General features: G+C 40.5%; 1 protein-coding gene across 1 annotated transcript; it reads left to right on the top strand.

Annotated features, from left to right (window-relative positions):
• The first annotated feature begins 12 nt into the window (after positions 1-12).
• On the top strand, positions 13-19,308 carry NSL1 (NSL1 component of MIS12 kinetochore complex). The gene is made up of 6 exons (XM_054022827.1): positions 13-281; positions 5,766-5,850; positions 11,404-11,534; positions 13,106-13,160; positions 16,820-16,887; positions 17,613-19,308. The coding sequence occupies exons 1-6, from the start codon at positions 57-59 to the stop codon at positions 17,886-17,888; spliced, it is 840 nt and encodes a 279-aa protein (XP_053878802.1). The 5' UTR covers positions 13-56; the 3' UTR covers positions 17,889-19,308.
• Positions 19,309-19,596: the final 288 nt, after the last annotated feature.

Genomic DNA, 19,596 nt, shown 5'->3' with positions numbered 1-19,596 from the left:
GCCGGTTCATGAAGGGCTCGGGCGGGTTCCGCTTCCGGCGGTTTGGAAAGCGGGAAATGGCGGCAAGCCCGGCCCAGCCAAGAGCGAAGGAGGCGGCGAAGGGGCCGGAGCCGCGACCGCCCTCCCCGGCCCTCCGGGAAACGCGCGTCCGCTGCTGCTCGAAGCGCTGGGTGGGCGAGGTGCTGGGGCTGTGCGCCCCGTACGTGCGGGCGCTGGCGGACGGGCAGCCCGGCGAGCTCGGGGCCGAGAGCCGGGAGCGGGCGCTGCGGGACGCGCTGTGGGTAAGAGCCGCCGCGGGGGTGAACGGGAGCCGCATGCTGCGCCCGCTCGGGTGGGGGAGGCTGGGCCCGTCTTAAAGTGGGGCTGGGGCTGCCCCGACCGACCCCCTCGGGCGGAGCCAAGAGGCTGGCAGATGCCCCCGGTGAGGCCGAGGCCTCAGCCAGCCCGGAGGGCCCAAGGGCCACAGTCCCGCAATTAAACGTCCACCTCTGTGCGAGCCGCCTCCGACCTGGGGGGCTGGAGTTGGTGAGAGCAGCCACAGAGTCCTAGAAATAGAGCGCTGGAAGGGACCTCCAGCGATCACCTAGTCCGGCCCACTGTGCTGAGGTAGACCCTAGACCATCCCTGACAGGAGTTGGGAGGTTTATAAAAACATGTTAGGCAACGATGTGGATTCCACAACCTCCTTTGGAAGCCTGTTGCAGAGTTTAACTACCCTTATCATTAGAAAGTTTTTCCTACCATTTATTCTAAATCTTCCTTGCTGCAGATTACACCCATTACTTTTTGCTCTGCCTTGCGTGGATCTGGAGAACAATTGTTCTCAGTCCTCTGTAGAACAGCCCTTGATGTATTTGAAAACTTTGCAGGTTCTTTCTCAGGCTTCTTTTCTCAGGACTTAAGGTTTTCTGCAACCTTTCCTCACAGGTCAGGTTTTCTATATCTTTTATCATTTTTATTGCTTTCCTCTGGATTCTCTCTGGTTTGTCTACATCTTTCCTGAAGTGTGGAGTCCAGAACTGGACACACTACTCCAGCTGAGGCCTCACCAGTGCCAAGTAGCGCTCCCCAGTTAACTTCTGTCTCTCAGGGAAGGTATACACTAGAAGTGCTATATGGGTGCAGCCACAGCACTGTAGCATGTCTGGTGAAGATGCTCTATGCTGAGAGGAGAGCGCTCTCCCATCAGCATAGTTTTCACCTCTCGCAGAGGTGGAGTAATTATGTCGGTGGGAGAGCGTCTCCTGCCAACATAGCACCAGTATGAACAGCGCTTAGGTTGTTGTAACTTGTATTACTTACGGTGTCTTTTTCACACCCCTGAGCGACATATGTTAAATTAGCTTAAGCGATAGTGTAGACCTACTCTTCCATATAACACTCCTATTGTAATGCACCCCAGAATAGTCGCATTTTTTGCAACTGTATGACATTGTTGACTCTCGCTCAGTTGGTGATCTACCATAACTCGCAGGTCCTTTACAGCAGAACCACCACCTATTGCAATTTTGTAGTTGTGCATTTGATTTTTTTTCTAAGTGTAGTACTTCGCACCTGTCTTGACTACTTCATCTTGTTGATTTCGGACCAAATCTTAAATTTGTCAACTCCATTTTGATTCTAATCTAAGAACGATGATAATACTAGGCACTGCTTCAGTGCTTTGCATCCCTTCTCAGCTGCTTTTAAAGACTAGAGGGGGAAATGTCTCTGTGTTTCAGCCTTTGTCTTGTACATTTTAATGTGCTTTGTGTATAGTCAGTGTCACTGTTATACCTGTGCAGTCAATTAGGCCCTGATCCTGCCGTCCAACAAGCTGTGTGCACACAGAGACCATTAAAAAGAACAGGAGTACTTGTGGCACCTTAGAGACTAAAATTTATTTGAGCATAAGCTTTTGTGGGCTACAGGCCACAAAAGTTTATGCTCAGATAAATTTGTTAGTCTCTAAGGTGCCACAAGTACTCCTGTTCTTTTTGCGGATACAGACTAACACGGCTGCTACTCTGAAACAGAGACCATTGACTTCTTTGGGGCTCCAAACATGCTCAGGAATCTGCCTGTGTGGCTCACATTTCAGGATTGGGGATTGGTCTTGTTTCCCCTATTGCTTCTATGGGTCTTTCATGCAGGGACAGGAAAAGAACAAAGAAAAAAATGAGAATGTGATTGTAAGTCCCTAAAAACTTGTCAGAAGAATACAAGGGAACATCTAGTACCTGAAACTAATTTAACTCACTTTTTTTTTTGTACTCTAGTCTAAATTGCTGGTATCCCCTTAAATAGGTTAATGAAGCAGAAAAACCATCCAGCTTTTTTTATTTTTGTGGTTTTCATGTTCTGAAAAATGTCATAGACCAGGCGTTCTCAACCTTTTTCTTTCTGAGATTTCTCCCCCCCCCCCTCCCCCAACATGCCCAGGGGGCAAAGGGGAACCCTTGGGCATAGGCGTTGTTTGACTTCTATTTTGGGGAGGCAGGGGCCGGCAGGACTTTGGCCAGCTCCGCACAGTGAGGTCCATGAAGGGAGTGCCACCTCCACACCCTGACTCACCTCAGCAGGCCACCCACCTGTCTGGGGCTGTGTGCCGGGTGCTGCTCCCCGAGGGCTCTGCCTGCCCCGGAGCTGGCTCCCCGCCTGGGCAGCTGACTAGCTGCGTGAGCAGTCAAAGTGGGCTGGGAGCTGAGAAGGAGCCGCAACCCTGGGCACCAGCAGCAGACAGGGGAATGCCACGGCTGCCCACTTCATGGCACCACCAGCCAGAGGAGCAGCTGCCCCACACTGCCTGGCTCTGGCTTCCTGCCTACAATCTGGCCAGAAGGTGGGTGGGGCCTGAGGGGAGCTGACAGAGAGGAGGAGGTGTGGGGGGAGGACCTGCCCACTCTGGGTAAGGCACTACAGTTTTTGGGGGGAGGGCAACACACTTGTGCCCCCTCAACTCTGCCCATGGGCTCAGGGCTTCTGCCTAGGTCAGGACTTCAGCCCCACTGCTCCTGGCCTCAGTGGGGGAGGAGGTGGAACTTGAGGTTTCAGCTCCCTGCTGCTCTGACTTCAAGTGGGGGGGAGAGGAGAGCTCGGGGTTTCAGCCCCAGGCCGCTCCCGGCTTCAACCCTGAGGGGGGTGCCCCCTGCTTCAGTGGTGGGGCCACGCTTCCCTTCTGAAAGGGCTCATGGACCCCCAGAGGGCCACAGACCCCAGTTGAGAACCGCTGTCATAGACCATAAAGAAGTGGCCAGTACCCAACCTCCACAACAGAAGCAATCTTCTTTAGACGTGAGAATTTGTAATTGTCTCACATGGAAAAGAAAACCTGGCTTCATTGTTGAATTTGTATGGGTTCTGAATGAGCTTCTTCATACCTATCTTCTATGGCTTATTAATAACACTACATTAGAAGAACATTAAGATAGCAAAGTCAAGTGCTCAGAAATTAGGTAATGCTAGAATTAAGGTTGTCTGTGCAACCCATCATGCTTGCTTGGTCTGAGGCTAGCACCTGTTGACCATATTTCCTCTCTCTGATTCAGCCCTCTTTGTGTAGACTTCTGCTCAGGCCTAAAAATTGGACCCAAGCCAGGCCAACCTGAACCCAAGAAAGTCAAATAGTTTTCTGACCTGACCCCAACCAACCCTTCCCCTCCAAACCCAAGTCAGCGCTGCCACCACTGCCCACTTGTGCCTGTGGGCTCAGCACAGCGGTGTGCCCTGATCCTGCTGTCCACCACTCCTTGCTGTGCGGCAGAACATGAGGGGTTTCAACTCCTCAGCATACTCACTCTGCAGCATACGCTGTGCAGTGATGTGGCAGCAAGAGCAAGGCATGCAGCTGCCAATGTACCAGCCCCACTGGCAGGAGGAGTGGAGCCAACCTGGCCTGAGTCCAAGAGGGTCTGTTTTTTTCTTACCCAGCTAGACCCAGACCTGACACTTGTTGGGTCCTGTTGTAGGGCTCTACTCTTGTGTGTATACATTATGATACAGTCTATCGTAGGAACATATACTAATTTTTCTATAGGACCTCATCTCATTCAGTACATGGGATGGACTATGCTCTGGGAATGAATCAGGGTTGCATAATGAATGATACCTCATCCCCCATTTGTTGCAGAAATGTAAGGTGTGTAGTGAATGTGGCAGAGGGCTGCAGGAAGAGAAAGGAGGGTCCTGTTAACCCCATATGTTTGTCACATAGTTCCTATGTCATGCCGGGCAAGACACTTAAACCAAACTTTTCACTGGTGGGCACTAATTTGTTGCTCATTTTCTGGATACCCAACTTCCGACATCAAGAGTTGGATTTGAAGAAGTATCAAGCACTCAGAACTACAACTGAGATCAGTGGGAGTTCTGTTCCGATCATATAAAGTGCTATAAAAATTAGGTCCTAGGTTTCTCAGTTTGGGCACCCAAAATTAGTGGATCCCTTGGGCTTTAATTTCTGTACCTTAGACCTATATATGTAAAAAGGGGATGATAATGCTGTGTGAAGAGCTAAATTACTATGGTGAGAGCACCATAGAAAAGCCCAGGAGGACATAAATTTATTCTGTATTCAATGCAGTGTTTGGATAGGGTGCAGTAAATAAGGCTGAGGGGCACACTTTGAATGATGAAGATTAAAAGCTACCCATTTAGTATGCACCATCCATTCTGTGCAGGGAACGAGAGAGGGGCTCTGTGTAAAATAGGGGATCCTGTAACTAATGGCTGTATCATAACGCATATGCACAAGTGGGCCAATTTAAGGTTGCACAAGCTGTAATTTGGCTGGATTTGATTGGATTTTCACAGGAATAGCAAAAGAGATGCCCCTGACACCATGGTTACCTACCTACCAAATATTCTGTGCCAAAGCTCAACAAAACAGTTGATGCGTGTGGTTTTTTTTTGTTTTTTGTTTTTTAAAGATGGACAAAGCATATATTTTTCCCTAACCTCGTTCTTGGAAATGACCGAACCGTTTTAGCTGAAACATATCAAAAAATTCAGCCTGAGTCAGACACCTGGAATGAAAATTTTCATTTCAGACAGGTTGTTTGGCAAACTTATGTGCAACTGAAAAGACGATCTTATAATCGAAAGTGTAGGATAACCTATAGACCAGTGGTTCTGAAACTTTTGTACTGGTGACCCCTTTCACATAGCAAGCCACTGAGTCTGACCCCCCCCCCTTATAAATTAAAAACACTTTTTAATATATTTAACACCATTGTAAATGCTGGAGGCAAAGCGGAGTTTGGGGTGGAGGTTGACAGCTTGCGACACCCTATGTAATAATCTCACTACCCCCTGAGGGATCCCGACTCCCAGTTTGAGAACCCCTGCTATAGACAAAGGTAGCTGCATGGCTTCCCTCCTTATCCTCACTAAGCCCAGGAGAGGAGGCCAGCACTTCTCCTTACTCTGCAGCAGCTTCTGCCCCTGCCAGACAGGGGGATGGGTTACAGCATGTCTCATACTTCCCTTCCCATTATCCTTTCCTTCTACTTTCTTTCAGTTTTTTTCTTGCCAGTCCCCTCTTCCTGGATGTTTGGAACAAATGACCATCCTAAACCAAGAGACCACATTAATGTGCTTTAAACTTGTGTTAAGGTACCACGTGGGGGTCTCACACACACAAAATAACTCAAGGGAACATGGATGGAGTCCTTGCCTGAATGAAAATGCTGAACAAGTTCTTTAAATTCAGTTGTCAGCTGTGTTATATTACATTGGTAGGTTAGAAAGCATATTATTTTAAATATTTTGATCTGATTTTCTTACAGAACTTTGAAACATCAGTTCAAGAGAATATTACCATTAATGGACACCCATGGCATGAAACTTCAGATGAAGCTGAGCTTCAGAATGGTGTGTGTTTGGTTTTTAATATAATGTCTTCACTTTAGTCTAAGCACTTAATATATTAATCAAGCAATTGTTCCTCCTGTTGTTGCTAATATATATGTGATGCCTAGGGAAGAGAACAGACTGAACCCAAGCCTGTGTGTGTTCAGATTAATGATTTACACCTTTTCAATTAAAACCTTTCCCCTAAAACAACCTCCATATATAAATTTAAAGGAGGAAAAATAATCCTTGAACATATAAATTTCTGTGACCTGGAAACAAACGGGGTGTTTAAGATAACTCAATTTGTTCTGACACTTACGACTTCAGATTTGTTCGATACTCAGTCATCAAGATGATGGGTGATTTATAAATAATAGGTAAATGACATTTCAAAATAAAGAAGTTTATATAACCAATGCTCATGGTAGTTATCCTGCAGAAGGGTTCATAACAAAAGGACTAGTGCAATATTTACAAAATAAGATTTAGTTTGAAAAAATAATCATTTTACATGATCACTTGTTACAGTCCCATTCACTTAGTCTTGTTTCTTCTCTTATTTTTACTATCTGAATTGAATAGGACAAATGGAAGGGATATTATTTTTAAAGCTTTAATAAGCAATAAATCAGATTTAACAAAAAATGAAACTAATGTTCTTCCCAGTAAACTCACAACCTATTTTTTTACTTTGCAATTTTTTTAAATCATGACACCCCAGGCTATGATGTAACTCTCTCACAATGATAGTAAGAAGAAAAATAGAGTAACAGTTAACATATAATAGAGTATTCAATGGATGCAAAGTAATGAAAGTCCCACCCCTGCAAAACTACCAGCCAAAGATTAACGACAAGCTAAATTCCTTGTGCATCCTAGAGGAGCAAAATTGATGTTGGGTAGTACTACTGTAATTTCCTATACTATCTTGATGGTTGTTTGGTGGTATCTCAAGCCAGTTCTTGTGAGAAAAGTATGTTTACATCACAGGGATTGGCATTCTTGATTATATCCAGAGACACAAGAGTGGGTGTAATGAATAGATGAATGGGAAAAATGTTATTTTGCAGTGTAACAGTGTTGCACTCACCTCTTGCGAGCACCCCCGGCTGAGTGCAAGTGCCTGCACTCTTTCAGTTTGTGGTGGGTCTTCACTGACTCAGCCATCCACCCAAGTCATACATATTCTGTCAGTGAGATAAAAGCAACACCAAACCCCTTTTGAGGTACATGTTCAACAGGGGCCTCTCTCAGTGCCCTCTCATGTCGCTGTTTGTCCCTGCTCCAGAATAGAGCAGTGCCTCAGGGCTCCTTCCCTGGAGGCAGTGTCTTCACCCTCTTGGGGTTTCCTGGCTACAGCTCTCCAGCTGGGTCACTATAGTTTAGTTCCCCTCTCTGGAGTTCCTCACTGTCCAAGCTGCTTCCCCCAGTGGCTGTGTGTGTGGGGTAGGGGGGAGGGGCTGTCCACTACTCCAGGTACCATCCCAGGGATCCTGTAGATAGTTATCTGCTGTGTCTCTTTATCTAAGGCTATGTCTACACTACCGCACTACTGCAATTCCAGCTACGTGAATATGTACCTTAGGTCAAGTTACCGCGGGGGGTTGGTGGGAGAAATTCTCTTGTCTACTTGCCTTACTCTTCTCGTCGGGGGTGGAGTACAGGAGTCAACTGGAGAGCAATCTGCTGTCAATTTGGTGGGTCTTCACGAAAATTAACTGCCAGTGGATCAATCTCAGAGCCTCGATCCCGGCTGTAGCATAGTCCTGCCCTAAGTCACGCTGCTGCTCTGATTCCCTGGGCCACTTTGCCACGGCCCTGTGCTGTCTTCACCCTTACGTCAGGACCTTGTCCTGATGGAGTTCCCACAATCAGCTCAGGGCTCCTTCTAGCTCTCCCTGGCTTCTGGCAGCACTACCTCATCCGAGGTCCTATAGCTCTATCAGCCAGCCACACACTGTCTACACTCCTACAGCTCCAGCAAGGAACTGAACTTGCTGTGGCCCTGCAGTTCTTCTTATACTTACCTGTTGGAATCTGAGTGGCTGCTTCCCACACAGCCATTCTAGGCAGCTTGGAGGACCTCTCTACTGGCCTTTTCTGGGGTGGGATGTGGCAGGATCACAAGGCCTCCAGCAGGGGGCCTCTAGGCCTAATCCACCCTGTCACATGCAGTTACTGCTTTTAATATCTTTTAATTTGTAATAATGGGGATTCTTAGTATCCTCTAGTGTTCACAGAAGACAGTTAGTGTGGTTTGGTTGCATATACCTGTTAGTGAGTGTCAGGTATTCTTCCTCACATGCAACTGCTACCCTTGGTTGAGTGAAATTGAAAACACAGGTATGGACTTGAATGTGGAAGAAGAGTTCCCTGAGCTGCTGCTTGGTCAGCAAACTCTATAAACTCTGCAACTGATGACCTAGGCTTAGGACACACTCCAAGCTATGTTCCAGAATCACTACCTCTTGGCAGAAAGTTTGGAACTGAGAAAATGGATTCTGTTTTAGAGAGTCCTGACTTAAACCATTGTAAAACTAGTATTTTTCAAGTTTGCATCATCTTGGAAACTTTCTTTATGGAAGGATATTTTTGTTTCTATTTTAACGTGGATCACTTTTTTATTGGAATACATTTTTCTTTATGGAAAACTTTTTCCCCGTTTTAAAAAAAATCAAACAAAAAAGTTTGAATTAAAAAAAAAAAATCTGAAAATTCTTACCCACTTTGGGTCATTTTGAACTAATGTCAATTTTAGTTTCTTATTGGAATATCAGTGGAAACATGCCAGAAGTACTCAGCTCAGCATTTAAGTTTGCAGTTAATACACTTCTAGGAAAAATATTTATTTTAAAATGTAAACTATTGATTTTCATTACAGTTGTGCAAAATCTGTTAAAAAATTCTTATTTTATAAGTCTTGTGAATTGTGTGTATGTGTAAATAACCCACTTATTTTGATGGGAAAACAAGGTTAGAGCACAACATTGGTGGTTTGCTCTCAACAAATCAAAACTTCAGGGTCTGATTTAGAGCTATTCCACTTTCTATAAATAAGTACATATTGTACAGGGACAAACAGATTATATAGCCGAAGTAGAACAGTTCCAACCAGAAAGATTGAAAGAGGAATTCCCTCTTGTACCCCAAATAGTCGTCAGCCTGGTGGTCAGGGCACTCGCCTGACAGGGAGGTGTCGGTTATTTTGTGAAAATGTTTGGAAGGACTTGGTTTTGTCCCAGTGCAGAACAGGAAATATTTTGAAATCTCATAAATTTTCATGGAATGGGAAAACAGTTTCCCACCCAACTCTATTGTTTTGCCTATTGGCATTTCTTCCACATCCACTGATGCTGCGCAGATTGACCAGTAGAGGGTGCTGAATATCCATTTTTCCCTAATACACTAACATCTAAAGCAGGGGTTGGCAACCTTTCAGAAGTGATGTGCCGAGTCTTCATTTATTCACTCTAATTTACGGTTTCACGTGCCAGTCATACATTTTAACCTTTTTTAGAAGGTCTCTTTCTATAAGTCTATAATATATAAATAAACTATTGTTGTATGTAAAGTAAATAAGGTTTTTAAAAGGTTTAAGAAGCTTCATTTAAAATTAAATTAAAATGCAGAGCCCCCCCGGACCAGTGGCCAGGACCCAGGCAATGTGAGTGCCACTGAAAATCAGCTCACGTGCCGCCTTCGGCACGCGTGCCACAGGTTGCCTACCCCTAATCTAAAATGGTCTCAGCCTTTGGATCACATGCATTCTAGAATACAGGAATGTAACTGTTACAAAACGGAAGGAAATGTGGTTAGGGTAACTAGTTTTTATAGTGTGTAATGATAGATGATATGACTTTAAATAACATAGACAGCTGGTTAAAGTTGTCTCAGACAAATCTAATAGTATTTAGTTTTAAAAATTGTCAAGTTTAATTGCAATATTTGAGAAGCTAAGAACTTATTATAGGAAACACATACTGCAAACACTACTCACATAATACTTCTCTCCTTACTTTACAGCCAAAGGGAAAAATGCCTTGCATATTTTGTCTGATACTTTTAAGAATTTGCTCTTAGAAAAAAAATTATGTATTACAGAAAGATCAACTCATAAGTGTGTGGTGTCTGTATGAGTACAGAGGTAAAATATATATTTTATATTTTTCATTGCATAGCTCAGTGTCAGGATTACCACTCTTCAGTCCCTCAGAAAATGTAATTTTTTTTTTTTTTTTTAATGTAGTGAACAATAGCAGCCATTACTGCTGGAAGAAGAGCATTGTCTCAAAATAGCCAGCCTTTGTTCTAAGTCACAGTATAGTTACGGCACACCTTGTAATAATTCTCAAGGAGTGCAAAGTTTGTCTGAAGTCTAGAATGTGTCTTCAGGCTGAATACATGTCTGAAAAGGCTGCCACAAATATCAAAGTAATGGGGTTTAGTAGATCTGACAAAATACTTGTCAAGCTTGAGGGCCTGATTCAATGCCCATGGAAGTTTTTTCCATTGGGTTTAATGGGCTTTGGATCAGTAGTCACTTCTAATAGCTACTTGCTCCAACATCTACTATCTTTGCTGAAGGGAGCTGATGAGAACTAGCATCTTAGGACTTGTCTACTCACAGAAGTTGTACTGCGTTAACTATACTAGTATAGTTATAGCAGAACAATCCCCCTAGGTGGATGCAATTATAGTGGTATAAAGGAGCTTATATTCGGCTAGCTTACTCGCAAAAGGGAATAACTAGGCGTTGCCTTGCTATAAGTACTTTGGAATAAAATCCCAGCCTTGACCGAAATAGTTATACTAGTATAAAACTAAAATATGTGTAGCCCATCTCTTAACAATAACCAATGCTCTCATAAATCTGAAGCTTCTCAGAAGGATTCAAGGCATCCAGGAAATTAGTATCATGTGTGAGATGCAGTTGTAATATTAAGCTGACTTTCAGTCTTAGAGTTCTAGAAAGCAGTTACTTTTGGACAGTCCCACATCATGTCTGTCTGTGAATCAATCTCTATTTAGTGAAGAATAGCAATATTCAGTGTGGAGTCTGAGCACTTAGCACATGTACCTTTAGCAGCTTTACACTTTCAGGACGGTGTCCCTGTATTGTATACATTATGAGGGGATGGGGCATCCCTCATGTAGGCTCACTTTACATGATTTAGGCTGATGGATGCTAACTTCTCCAAAAAACAGGAAACACAAACCTGACTCCATCCTCTCTCTGTAACTAACTAAATTTACTTAGATTGTAAGCAGTTTGGGATAGAGATCATCTTTTCATTTTACATTTGTACAGTGCCTAGTGCAGTGGGGCCTGATCCCTGATTGGGTTCTCTAAGCACTGTTCCAGTACAAATAACACCTGTTGAGCCAGCTGCCCTGAAACAGGGGGTAAGGAGACTAATTGCCATGAGAAATTTTAATGCCTGCTGTTAGGGGGAAGGACTGACCAACATTTTGCTTTATTTTTCTTTAATTTCCTGTAATAATTTTGTATTTTTTAAAGACACTTAAAATAACTGTGTATACTGTGTCACCTTGTTTTTCTTGTGAATTTAGGTTCTGACATCAAAATCCTCGAAGATCAGTTTGATGAACTTATAGTAGAGACCGCTACGAAGCGTAAGCAGTGTCCCAGGAAGATATTAGTACATGTAATCAAAACCATGAAAGCAGAGCAAGAAATGTTGGTAAGGATCTTAATTTGGACTTTGTAAAGATGAAGTCTTAGTAATAAGACTTTATCACACTCTACTATTAAATCTTTGCTGAGATATGCAGCAAGACTGTTTGGGTTTTTTTTGTTTGTTTGTTTTTAATAGTTAATGTTTTCAGGTTACAAAGTGAATGATAATTATGATTTACGGTAGTCCAAAAGTAATTTCCCCAAAGAGACCCCTCTTGCTTTTGTTACTGATGGTCCTTTCAGATTTTGCAGTAATACTAATTAAATTATTCTGTTCTACCTAAATTGTTCAGCAAAAATTACAAAGTTGTTAAAATGTGGCATCACTATACATCACTTTCAACCACTTTTGAGCAATAGCTTTTTATATTTTCCTCATCTTTGGCTGTAAGGAGTCCTCATGGGCAGCACAACTCCCACTACCATCACTGTCTCAATATATGTGTCTCAAGGCAGTGGCTTCATATAATAGCCCATAACAATGAAGTTCCAGGGCTTCCTTACACTTTTCTCCAAAAAACACTCCTCCTGAAGAACAGCTACACCTGCTCTGCACAAGTGTGTCAATCTCCCTACATCTGCCAAAGGAAGGCTGCCTCCTTTAAGGATCTTCAAGTCAATCCATTAAAAATGCTTGAGCAGTGCAAGTTGTATACTTCCCTCAGTTGGGACTGTTGCCTTCTGTATTTCCAGACTAGCTAACGAAGAGCCACGAGAATTTTGTTCCAATAGTGACTAATGACAGAAAGAAGTGACTCTCTTATCCTGGTCTGCTCACAATTTTGAGAGGTGACTTGTAGTGGAGAAAATATTTTATGGGTCAGACTTGAATATAAATGTTACTCGCCTTTCCCTTGTATTATAAAAACTAAAAACATTTTCTAACTGTTGAAGATGTTGGTATTGAAATAAGTTTCTTTCCTCCCTCAGAGCCTATCCTTGCTCATCACTCAACCTGAAGTAAAATCATAATGCTGAATCTACTATTACATTAATTTCTGCTACATCTACTTGATGTCAGAACACAAGATTCATGGCATGGTCAAAAGAGCAGGAGAACCTGAGTTTTGAGGGAGAATGTTCTTATTCATACACAAATACCTGCAAAGCTAGAACAGCGGAAACTGACAGTGATTGGCCATATTAATAGCTTTCTGTATAAATGTTCCCTTTGTTCCAAGTTTGTCCAGGCTCCATAAAGGGTTCCCTAAGAGTTGCTCTGCAGTTCTGTTTCATAAATCATGTAGCAGATGGCAATGCTTCTCCCAAAATATCTAGATTTCAGCTAAAAATCTTGCTTTCCTCTGCACTAACAATGAGTTTAGAGTTTGGCAAAATAAAGCTTAATATGGTTTTTATATACATTTAAATAAGAAATGGGCAGACAGAGCTAATTAGATCACTCTTTCTAACAGTTCTCTGTATTGGATGTAGAGCACTAATCCCACTAACCATTTTTATTACAGTAGTAACCCATTGTGCTAGGTACTGTGAAAAACATGGTTTAAGTAGTGTCTTAATCTAAGGAAATATTTCAGAGTGAAAAATATTTTGAATTTATTTTTGTGTATGCAGAAGCTCTATCGGCCTGTCGTAAAGCAAAAAGAGAGAAAGCCTGAGCCCTCTCAAGGTAAGTGTTTCTTATGACAATGCAAATGTATAGAGAACATTACCTAACGGAATCACCGAATGCAAATTTTTTAAGAAACGCCAATAAAATTGTTCTCTTTCAAGTGTGACTTTCAGACAAAGATTTTTAACCTGTTCATTCTGTGGGCATAGTTATCCGAGCGAGAACTTGGTTATTTGAATACACTTCTATTCTGGATGTAACTGTGCAGACATAGAGCCTTGTGGTAGCTGAGCATACTGTTACATTGCTTTATTTGCACGCATCTAGTTCTCTTGTCCTGAACCTTCATGCTATTACAGGCTGTGCTTCAGGGCAAAAATCGGCCACTAACAAATGATGGGGGTTTGACAAATGTTTTCTGTGGGTCAGGTTATCCAATAACTGTCTGGGGCAGAGTTTCTTTCTCTGTCCACTGTTGTAGACAAGATACCAAACTCAATGAATCACTGTGTTCCTATTCATGTCTTATGAGAATACCACTTGGTTCTCAACATCGGTCAGTAGGCAAGCAATTGCTAAGAACTGGCTGACCTGGGAAAGAAGCATAAAGTACACATTTTTGGACATGCTTTTATCATTCAGTACTGAGTGGCACAGAGTTGATTTTCGTCTTAAAAATTATAATAAACACTCATGTCACCTTTTAAAGTACAACGTCAATGGGACACATGAAATATAAATTGTAACTGTTAAAGCAGAAACTAAGTATTTAATCAGTGTCCTAAGTTTACTAGGTACTTTCTAAACAGGACACTGTCTCTGTCCTAAGGAACTTACAGTTAAGAACAAATAAAACATTAAGGGCCATCAGTAGGATGCCATCTTTCAAGGCTTGTCTTTACAAGCTGGATTATCTTCACTACCCTATTTTAAAAGCGTGTTGGTTTATTTCTAGCATTTTGAATGCAGTAAATCATACCTTGTGGTTACAAGGTCCTCAGTGTGCTTTGGCAGCGCAATGTCATTCACACAATATAAAAATATTTAAACAAATAGAAACATTAACTAGAACTGAGGGGAAGTTTTGATAGAAGCTTTCAATTCTCAAATTGCTGATCTGACTTTACTTTAGGCTGTGTTTCCTTTTTGTAACTGAGAGGAGACTGCTCTGAGGAATGCCAGTTTTTGTAGCTAAGATGCCAGCAGGCGCTGTAAAGAACTTCACTTCATAGTTGAAGTTTTTTTCAGTGGTGGGGTTAGTATCCACATCTGCAGGTTTAAGCATGGATGAACTTTTGGAACGTCGGCAGTCTTTATTTTGTTGTTGCTCTTTTTAAACAAAGCAACAGCAAGTTATTAACAAAAAGCACGTTGTTTGTGCTGAATTTTAGAATTTGCATAGTCTCTGGGAAGTTAATGCATTCCAGTTTAGTAAGTGCAGTGGCCAGAAACCAAAAATGTTTAGATTACTCAATACCTTTCATATCCTTTTTTCATTTCCCTATGTTTTGGAAAGCCTAGAACAATGAGGAATATAATGCTCTCCATGTAAACCTAAACTTTAACCGATAGTGACATGTTAAATGTACTCAATGTGCCATTGTTTCTGATTACCTAGAGGGGTCTCAAGTAACTGCTTTTGTCTTCTCACTCACAATTTGGGGGAGTCCTTACTTCGCTCAGCCTTCCATCACTCTGTATCCTGTCATCAAAACTTCCTATCGGAGATGTACTGTCCTTTTGGATGAGTGTCCATTCATAGTCCACTGCTCTTTCTTTAGTTAGAGGGATTGCTGTGCAAATATTTTTCCTCCCAAGATCTGAATAATCCTGCCTTTTTAACATCCTTTGCCATTCCTGAATTATGCTGCCTGACACCTGGATAGGAATCAGACTAAGTCTCCACTAGTAATACTCTTCCCGGGGCAGAGTGCTCATTTTCCTGCTATAGCAGACGAGTGCAGGATTGCTTTTGATAGACTGTTTGATGAGAAGCATACTAGGTCTATTATTTTAGCTTGCAAATTATTCCAAATTTTTGATTTTCCTACTCAGAGTGATCACAAGAACTAATTTTACATAGAGATTCTCATCCTGTTATTGCCACAGTACGGTAAAATGAAAGTGTTTCCTGCATTCTCCATCTACTGTGCAGCTTAATTTCTTCCAAACTTCTCTCTTCTTTCCAAATTGATCTAATAGAACACCTTCCCATTTTGTTTATAGTGAGTTCTTAATTTTTCTGTAGTAACACTTATCACTCCAGTTTTGCTGAGTGGGAAAGGTTAACTGTAACTCTGAATGCTGAAGGCAGCAATTCCAGTTGTATATCAACAACAAAACCTTCCCTCAAATCCGTTACTTTTGTCTAACTTTCCATTACTGACCTCTTCACCTTTGTTGTCTTCTGCCCTATCTTATTGTCTAATATAATGAAATCTTTTAAGCTTCATAAACATGTCTTGAGGTTTTATTTGTTGTAACTGTCTTCCTTCCTTCACCACCTTGTTGTTGATGTTGTTTCCTGTGTTTATCTAATTTAGGTTGCAGACCTTTGGGGCAGGGACCTTGTATCTTGCTTTTCCTGTCTGCACCTCGATGAGGCCTCTAGCAACATAAATGACTAGGAATAATAATGGCAACATATAAAATTTAGCACAGAGAATCGTAATTTTAGGGGTGGAAGTTGGTAAATGACCATCCACATCCAGGTTTTTAGAGAGTAATATAGGCTATAGGTGAGTTTAAAGACATTTATGCAAGTTCATACTATATTTTCAGTTAGTAAGTCTAACTTTATACAAGTTGCTTATAAGTATTGTGCTGCATGTATGGTAAACAGCAGCCTATCTATACTGGTGAATAAGAAACAATAGAAAGTGCCTCTGGACTTTGTGGTTTCATGGAGCACATTTATTTGCACATGTTTATCAAGAAATCCTAAGATGCATACCATTACTTAGCCTTCTCTGGTCTTTTTAAAAATGTTTAGGAGGCTTCAGTCAAGGAGACTTTGAGAACATGGGGCATATTGGTTATTTCTCACAAGGTAGCATAAAAACTGAACAGATAGAAGTAATATGTATGAAGAGCAATAAATAGCAAAATATTTCTCATTTTGTACGTTCATATTCAAAGACCCTAGAACCAGAGCCCTTAAAAAATCTTTAGTTCAGTTCAAAATTAGTTCAATTACAACATCTGCAAATGTATATAAAGAACAGTTCATGGGATTGCGGGAAGATTACTTGTAAACATTTGTTGTATATTTTTCCTAAGTGAATAAAGCTGTGACTGGTTTGTGGCAATCCTTTGAATGTGGAAACCATATTCTTCTATAAACGCTAAATGAGAAAAATGGGTTGTACAATATGACATGAGGTAGTACTGGCTTGATATATTGCCCCAGTCGTTAAGTGACGGGAAACCTGAGGGCTGCTTATTTTTTTCCCCTGCTACTGGATAACCTATCAAACTATTACTAATGGGAATCACTAAATTTACAAAGCAGTGTATTCTTTTAGTTTCCTGTTACATAAAATACTGAATCACAAAATGCCTTAGAAAGCAACAAAGCAGTTATTTAATCATTTTTAAAAGTATTTTTACAGTTGGTAATATTCTCCTGCTCTTTATTTAAAAAAAAAAAAAAAGTTTTTTGTCACTTCATAATTCTGGGGGAATATAGCATTTTTGATGTTTGTGTTTCTTTGCAGCTTCTCACATGGCAAATCTTAGGCAACTAACAGGGGTCACATCCAAGCAGATTAGTGAAGCAATGAAGGTAAGATTTCTGTGTGCCTGTTGGGAGGAAATCTTTCATTGTGATTTTTGTCACATAACATTTAACACATTTTCCATCAATGCTGTAAAACAGCCATATGAAGCAAATATTCTAACTAGCCAATATATCCTTTTTGTACAAAAATTTGCCACCTGTATTTGTAAAATTACTGATTCTACATCTTTATCAGACATAATTGCAGTAGAACCCTTGCTTTGGACTAAGTTTCCTTTAAGATTCACAGTGAAAGACCCGTAGAAGTATTTTTGTAATTTGGAATATCCGCAGTGTTGTAAAGATTTAAAGATTTCTGTACCTGCAGTGTTTGGAAGATTAAACCATCATTTTAGAAGAATGGTACTGCCTCTATATACTAAATGGCATTTTATCACTTTGGTAAGAAATTTGAAATGAGCTGTAGTATTTCCACCATATTTATTCTTGATAAACTGTTCATATGTTCTTCTGCTTAGTCTTTAAACTTGCACTGAAATTTCTTTACATGAGCTGCTAATGCAGACTCTTGCTATTATTGGTCTATGAGTTAGTGTTGGTAACTCAGAACTATAATTCCAAAAGATTGTGTTAGGTGGGGTTTTTATGGATGTCTAATTCTAGTTAACATGTTTTTTCTACCCATAATTAATATGAATAATGTTAGTTTAATTATGTAACTTGGGATTGGAGATGCTTTTTTTTTTTTTTTTTTTTTCTTTTCTTTGTAGTCCCTACCAGCATTGATAGAAAGAGCAGAGGGATTTTCCCAAGCGTTAACTTTGCAGCCCATCTTAGAACTCTGCAAGCTTCGCCAAGAAGTCTTTGCTGGCTGTAAGGCTAAGGAAGAAAATAAAATCCAAAGCTTTATAACACAAGTGGAAGTCACACCAGCAGAGACTGCTGCCAGTAAAAATTCTAATACTATCCTGAAAAGAAAGAGAACCACAGATTCGCCACAGATGAAGTACTACCCACTGCGACGAAGAATTACGTTGAATACATGAAAGTTTTTCTTACACTTACTTTCAAGCTTGAAAATCTACTCTCCCCATTTCCACAGTATAGTTTAACTGTGTTATTTTCTGACAGTGAATTACAGGTTTTTTTAAAAAGAGAATTCTTAGTGGCTGTGTAGCCTTTAATGTTTTTATATTTTTTCTCTTTACTATTACATCCTAGTCATGTGAAAATGTGTACATTAGCAGTGATGTTCATCAGAGTGCACTCATATCCCCACAAATTTTTCTCTGTCCTTCAAAATAGTAAACTCTATAGATTAGCCTATAATTCTTTCTATATTTTTATTGTAGGGATAAATTCTGGTCTTGATCCTTCAGTTGCTTGCACAACTGCACAACTTTATGCATGTGAGTAGATCTATTGTGTCCAATTTGGATTATTCATGCATAAAGCATGTGTATAAAAGGATTGGAGGATTAACCTATCGTATTGCTCCCTTAAATATAGCTAGCTAGATAGCTGTTGGTTTCTTTAATTGTTGATGAAAAGTAATTTTAAAACACATCAGTCTCTATATATCAGATATAGTTTTCATTTATGAAATTTGTGTGCAATTGCAAAACTGGTCTTTTTTTTTTAGTACAATTATTTTTATTCTAAATTTGGGTGGATTTGGCTTATTTTTATTATAATCCATGTTTTTATGTAAACATGGAATTTTAATAAAATGTTATATATTTACCTGTAGTATAGCTTTTGAACAAAAACCAGGCCTTTTCGGTCTTGTAATCTATAACATATCGGCATTTCCATGTCATCCTAACTACAAGTGTCTAAATGCAACCACTTTGGGATCCCTAGAGGATACTTCTTCATGTTAGAGGATCTCCAAGCAATGTTGTGTATATATGTATCTGTAAGTAAAATATTTTTGACTAGACTTCTAAATCAATGTAGAGTAAAATTAAATTAATATCAAGCTGAACTATCCAATATCTGAGTTTCTTCATATTATAACAGAATAACTAGAAGATTGCGAAATATTAAATTGAGCAGCTTGCCTTAATCATTTATATTTCAAATGTTTTAGAAGTCAAAGCTATTAATATAACTTTTTCCTGGCTTCTGATTATATACACTTGCAATATAAACTTCTCTCTCTAACATGTAAAGTGCTTTCTCATACTGAATAACTTTAATAACTCTTCATTGGAGAATTTCACAGATCAAAGAGACTCAGTAAGAGGGAAAGAATAGGCCCACTTAACCTTTCAGAGACAGAAAATCTTTAAGAAAAATGTCTGGCAAATTTTAGTTTAAAATATTGTGACTAATAAATATAAATTTAGTACAGAGTGAGAATTTGTATGTTGAACATTTGTACATAAATATTGTTTTTATGACTTGTATATTTGTAAATAGACATTTGTGCTATTATACAAATAAAACTGTAATTAAAAAATACTATGTGAAATCTCAATTTAGTTTATTTACCACTTCAAGAGTAATTATCTAATCTGGAATATGCAGTGACTCTAGTCGGTTACCTTTGGAAACTACTTTCAGATTTTGTCTTAGGTACTAGTAGGGTGACCAGATAGCAAGTATGAAAAATTGGGACCAGGGCGCAGGGGGTAAAATAGGGGCTTTGTCTTGGGATCCTAACATCAGGACAGTCCTGATAACACCTTAGGTGCTGGTTCCATTCTGGTTCTTATGTGTCCTCTCCAAACCACTGCATAACTCAGTATG

Source organism: Malaclemys terrapin, chromosome 3 (assembly GCF_027887155.1).
Source record: "Malaclemys terrapin pileata isolate rMalTer1 chromosome 3, rMalTer1.hap1, whole genome shotgun sequence".
NCBI lineage: Eukaryota > Metazoa > Chordata > Testudines > Emydidae > Malaclemys > Malaclemys terrapin.
This window is presented reverse-complemented; position numbering and strand designations above follow the sequence as displayed.

Excerpts from the sequence above, each read along its gene's own strand:
- NSL1 (XM_054022827.1), top strand. The coding sequence starts at position 57 with ATGGCGGCAAGCCCGGCCCAGCCAAGAGCGAAGGAGGCGGCGAAGGGG. Across the intron at positions 282-5,765 it reads CGCTGCGGGACGCGCTGTGG|AACTTTGAAACATCAGTTCA; the intron begins GTAAGAGCCGCC and ends ATTTTCTTACAG. Across the intron at positions 5,851-11,403 it reads TGAAGCTGAGCTTCAGAATG|GTTCTGACATCAAAATCCTC; the intron begins GTGTGTGTTTGG and ends TTGTGAATTTAG.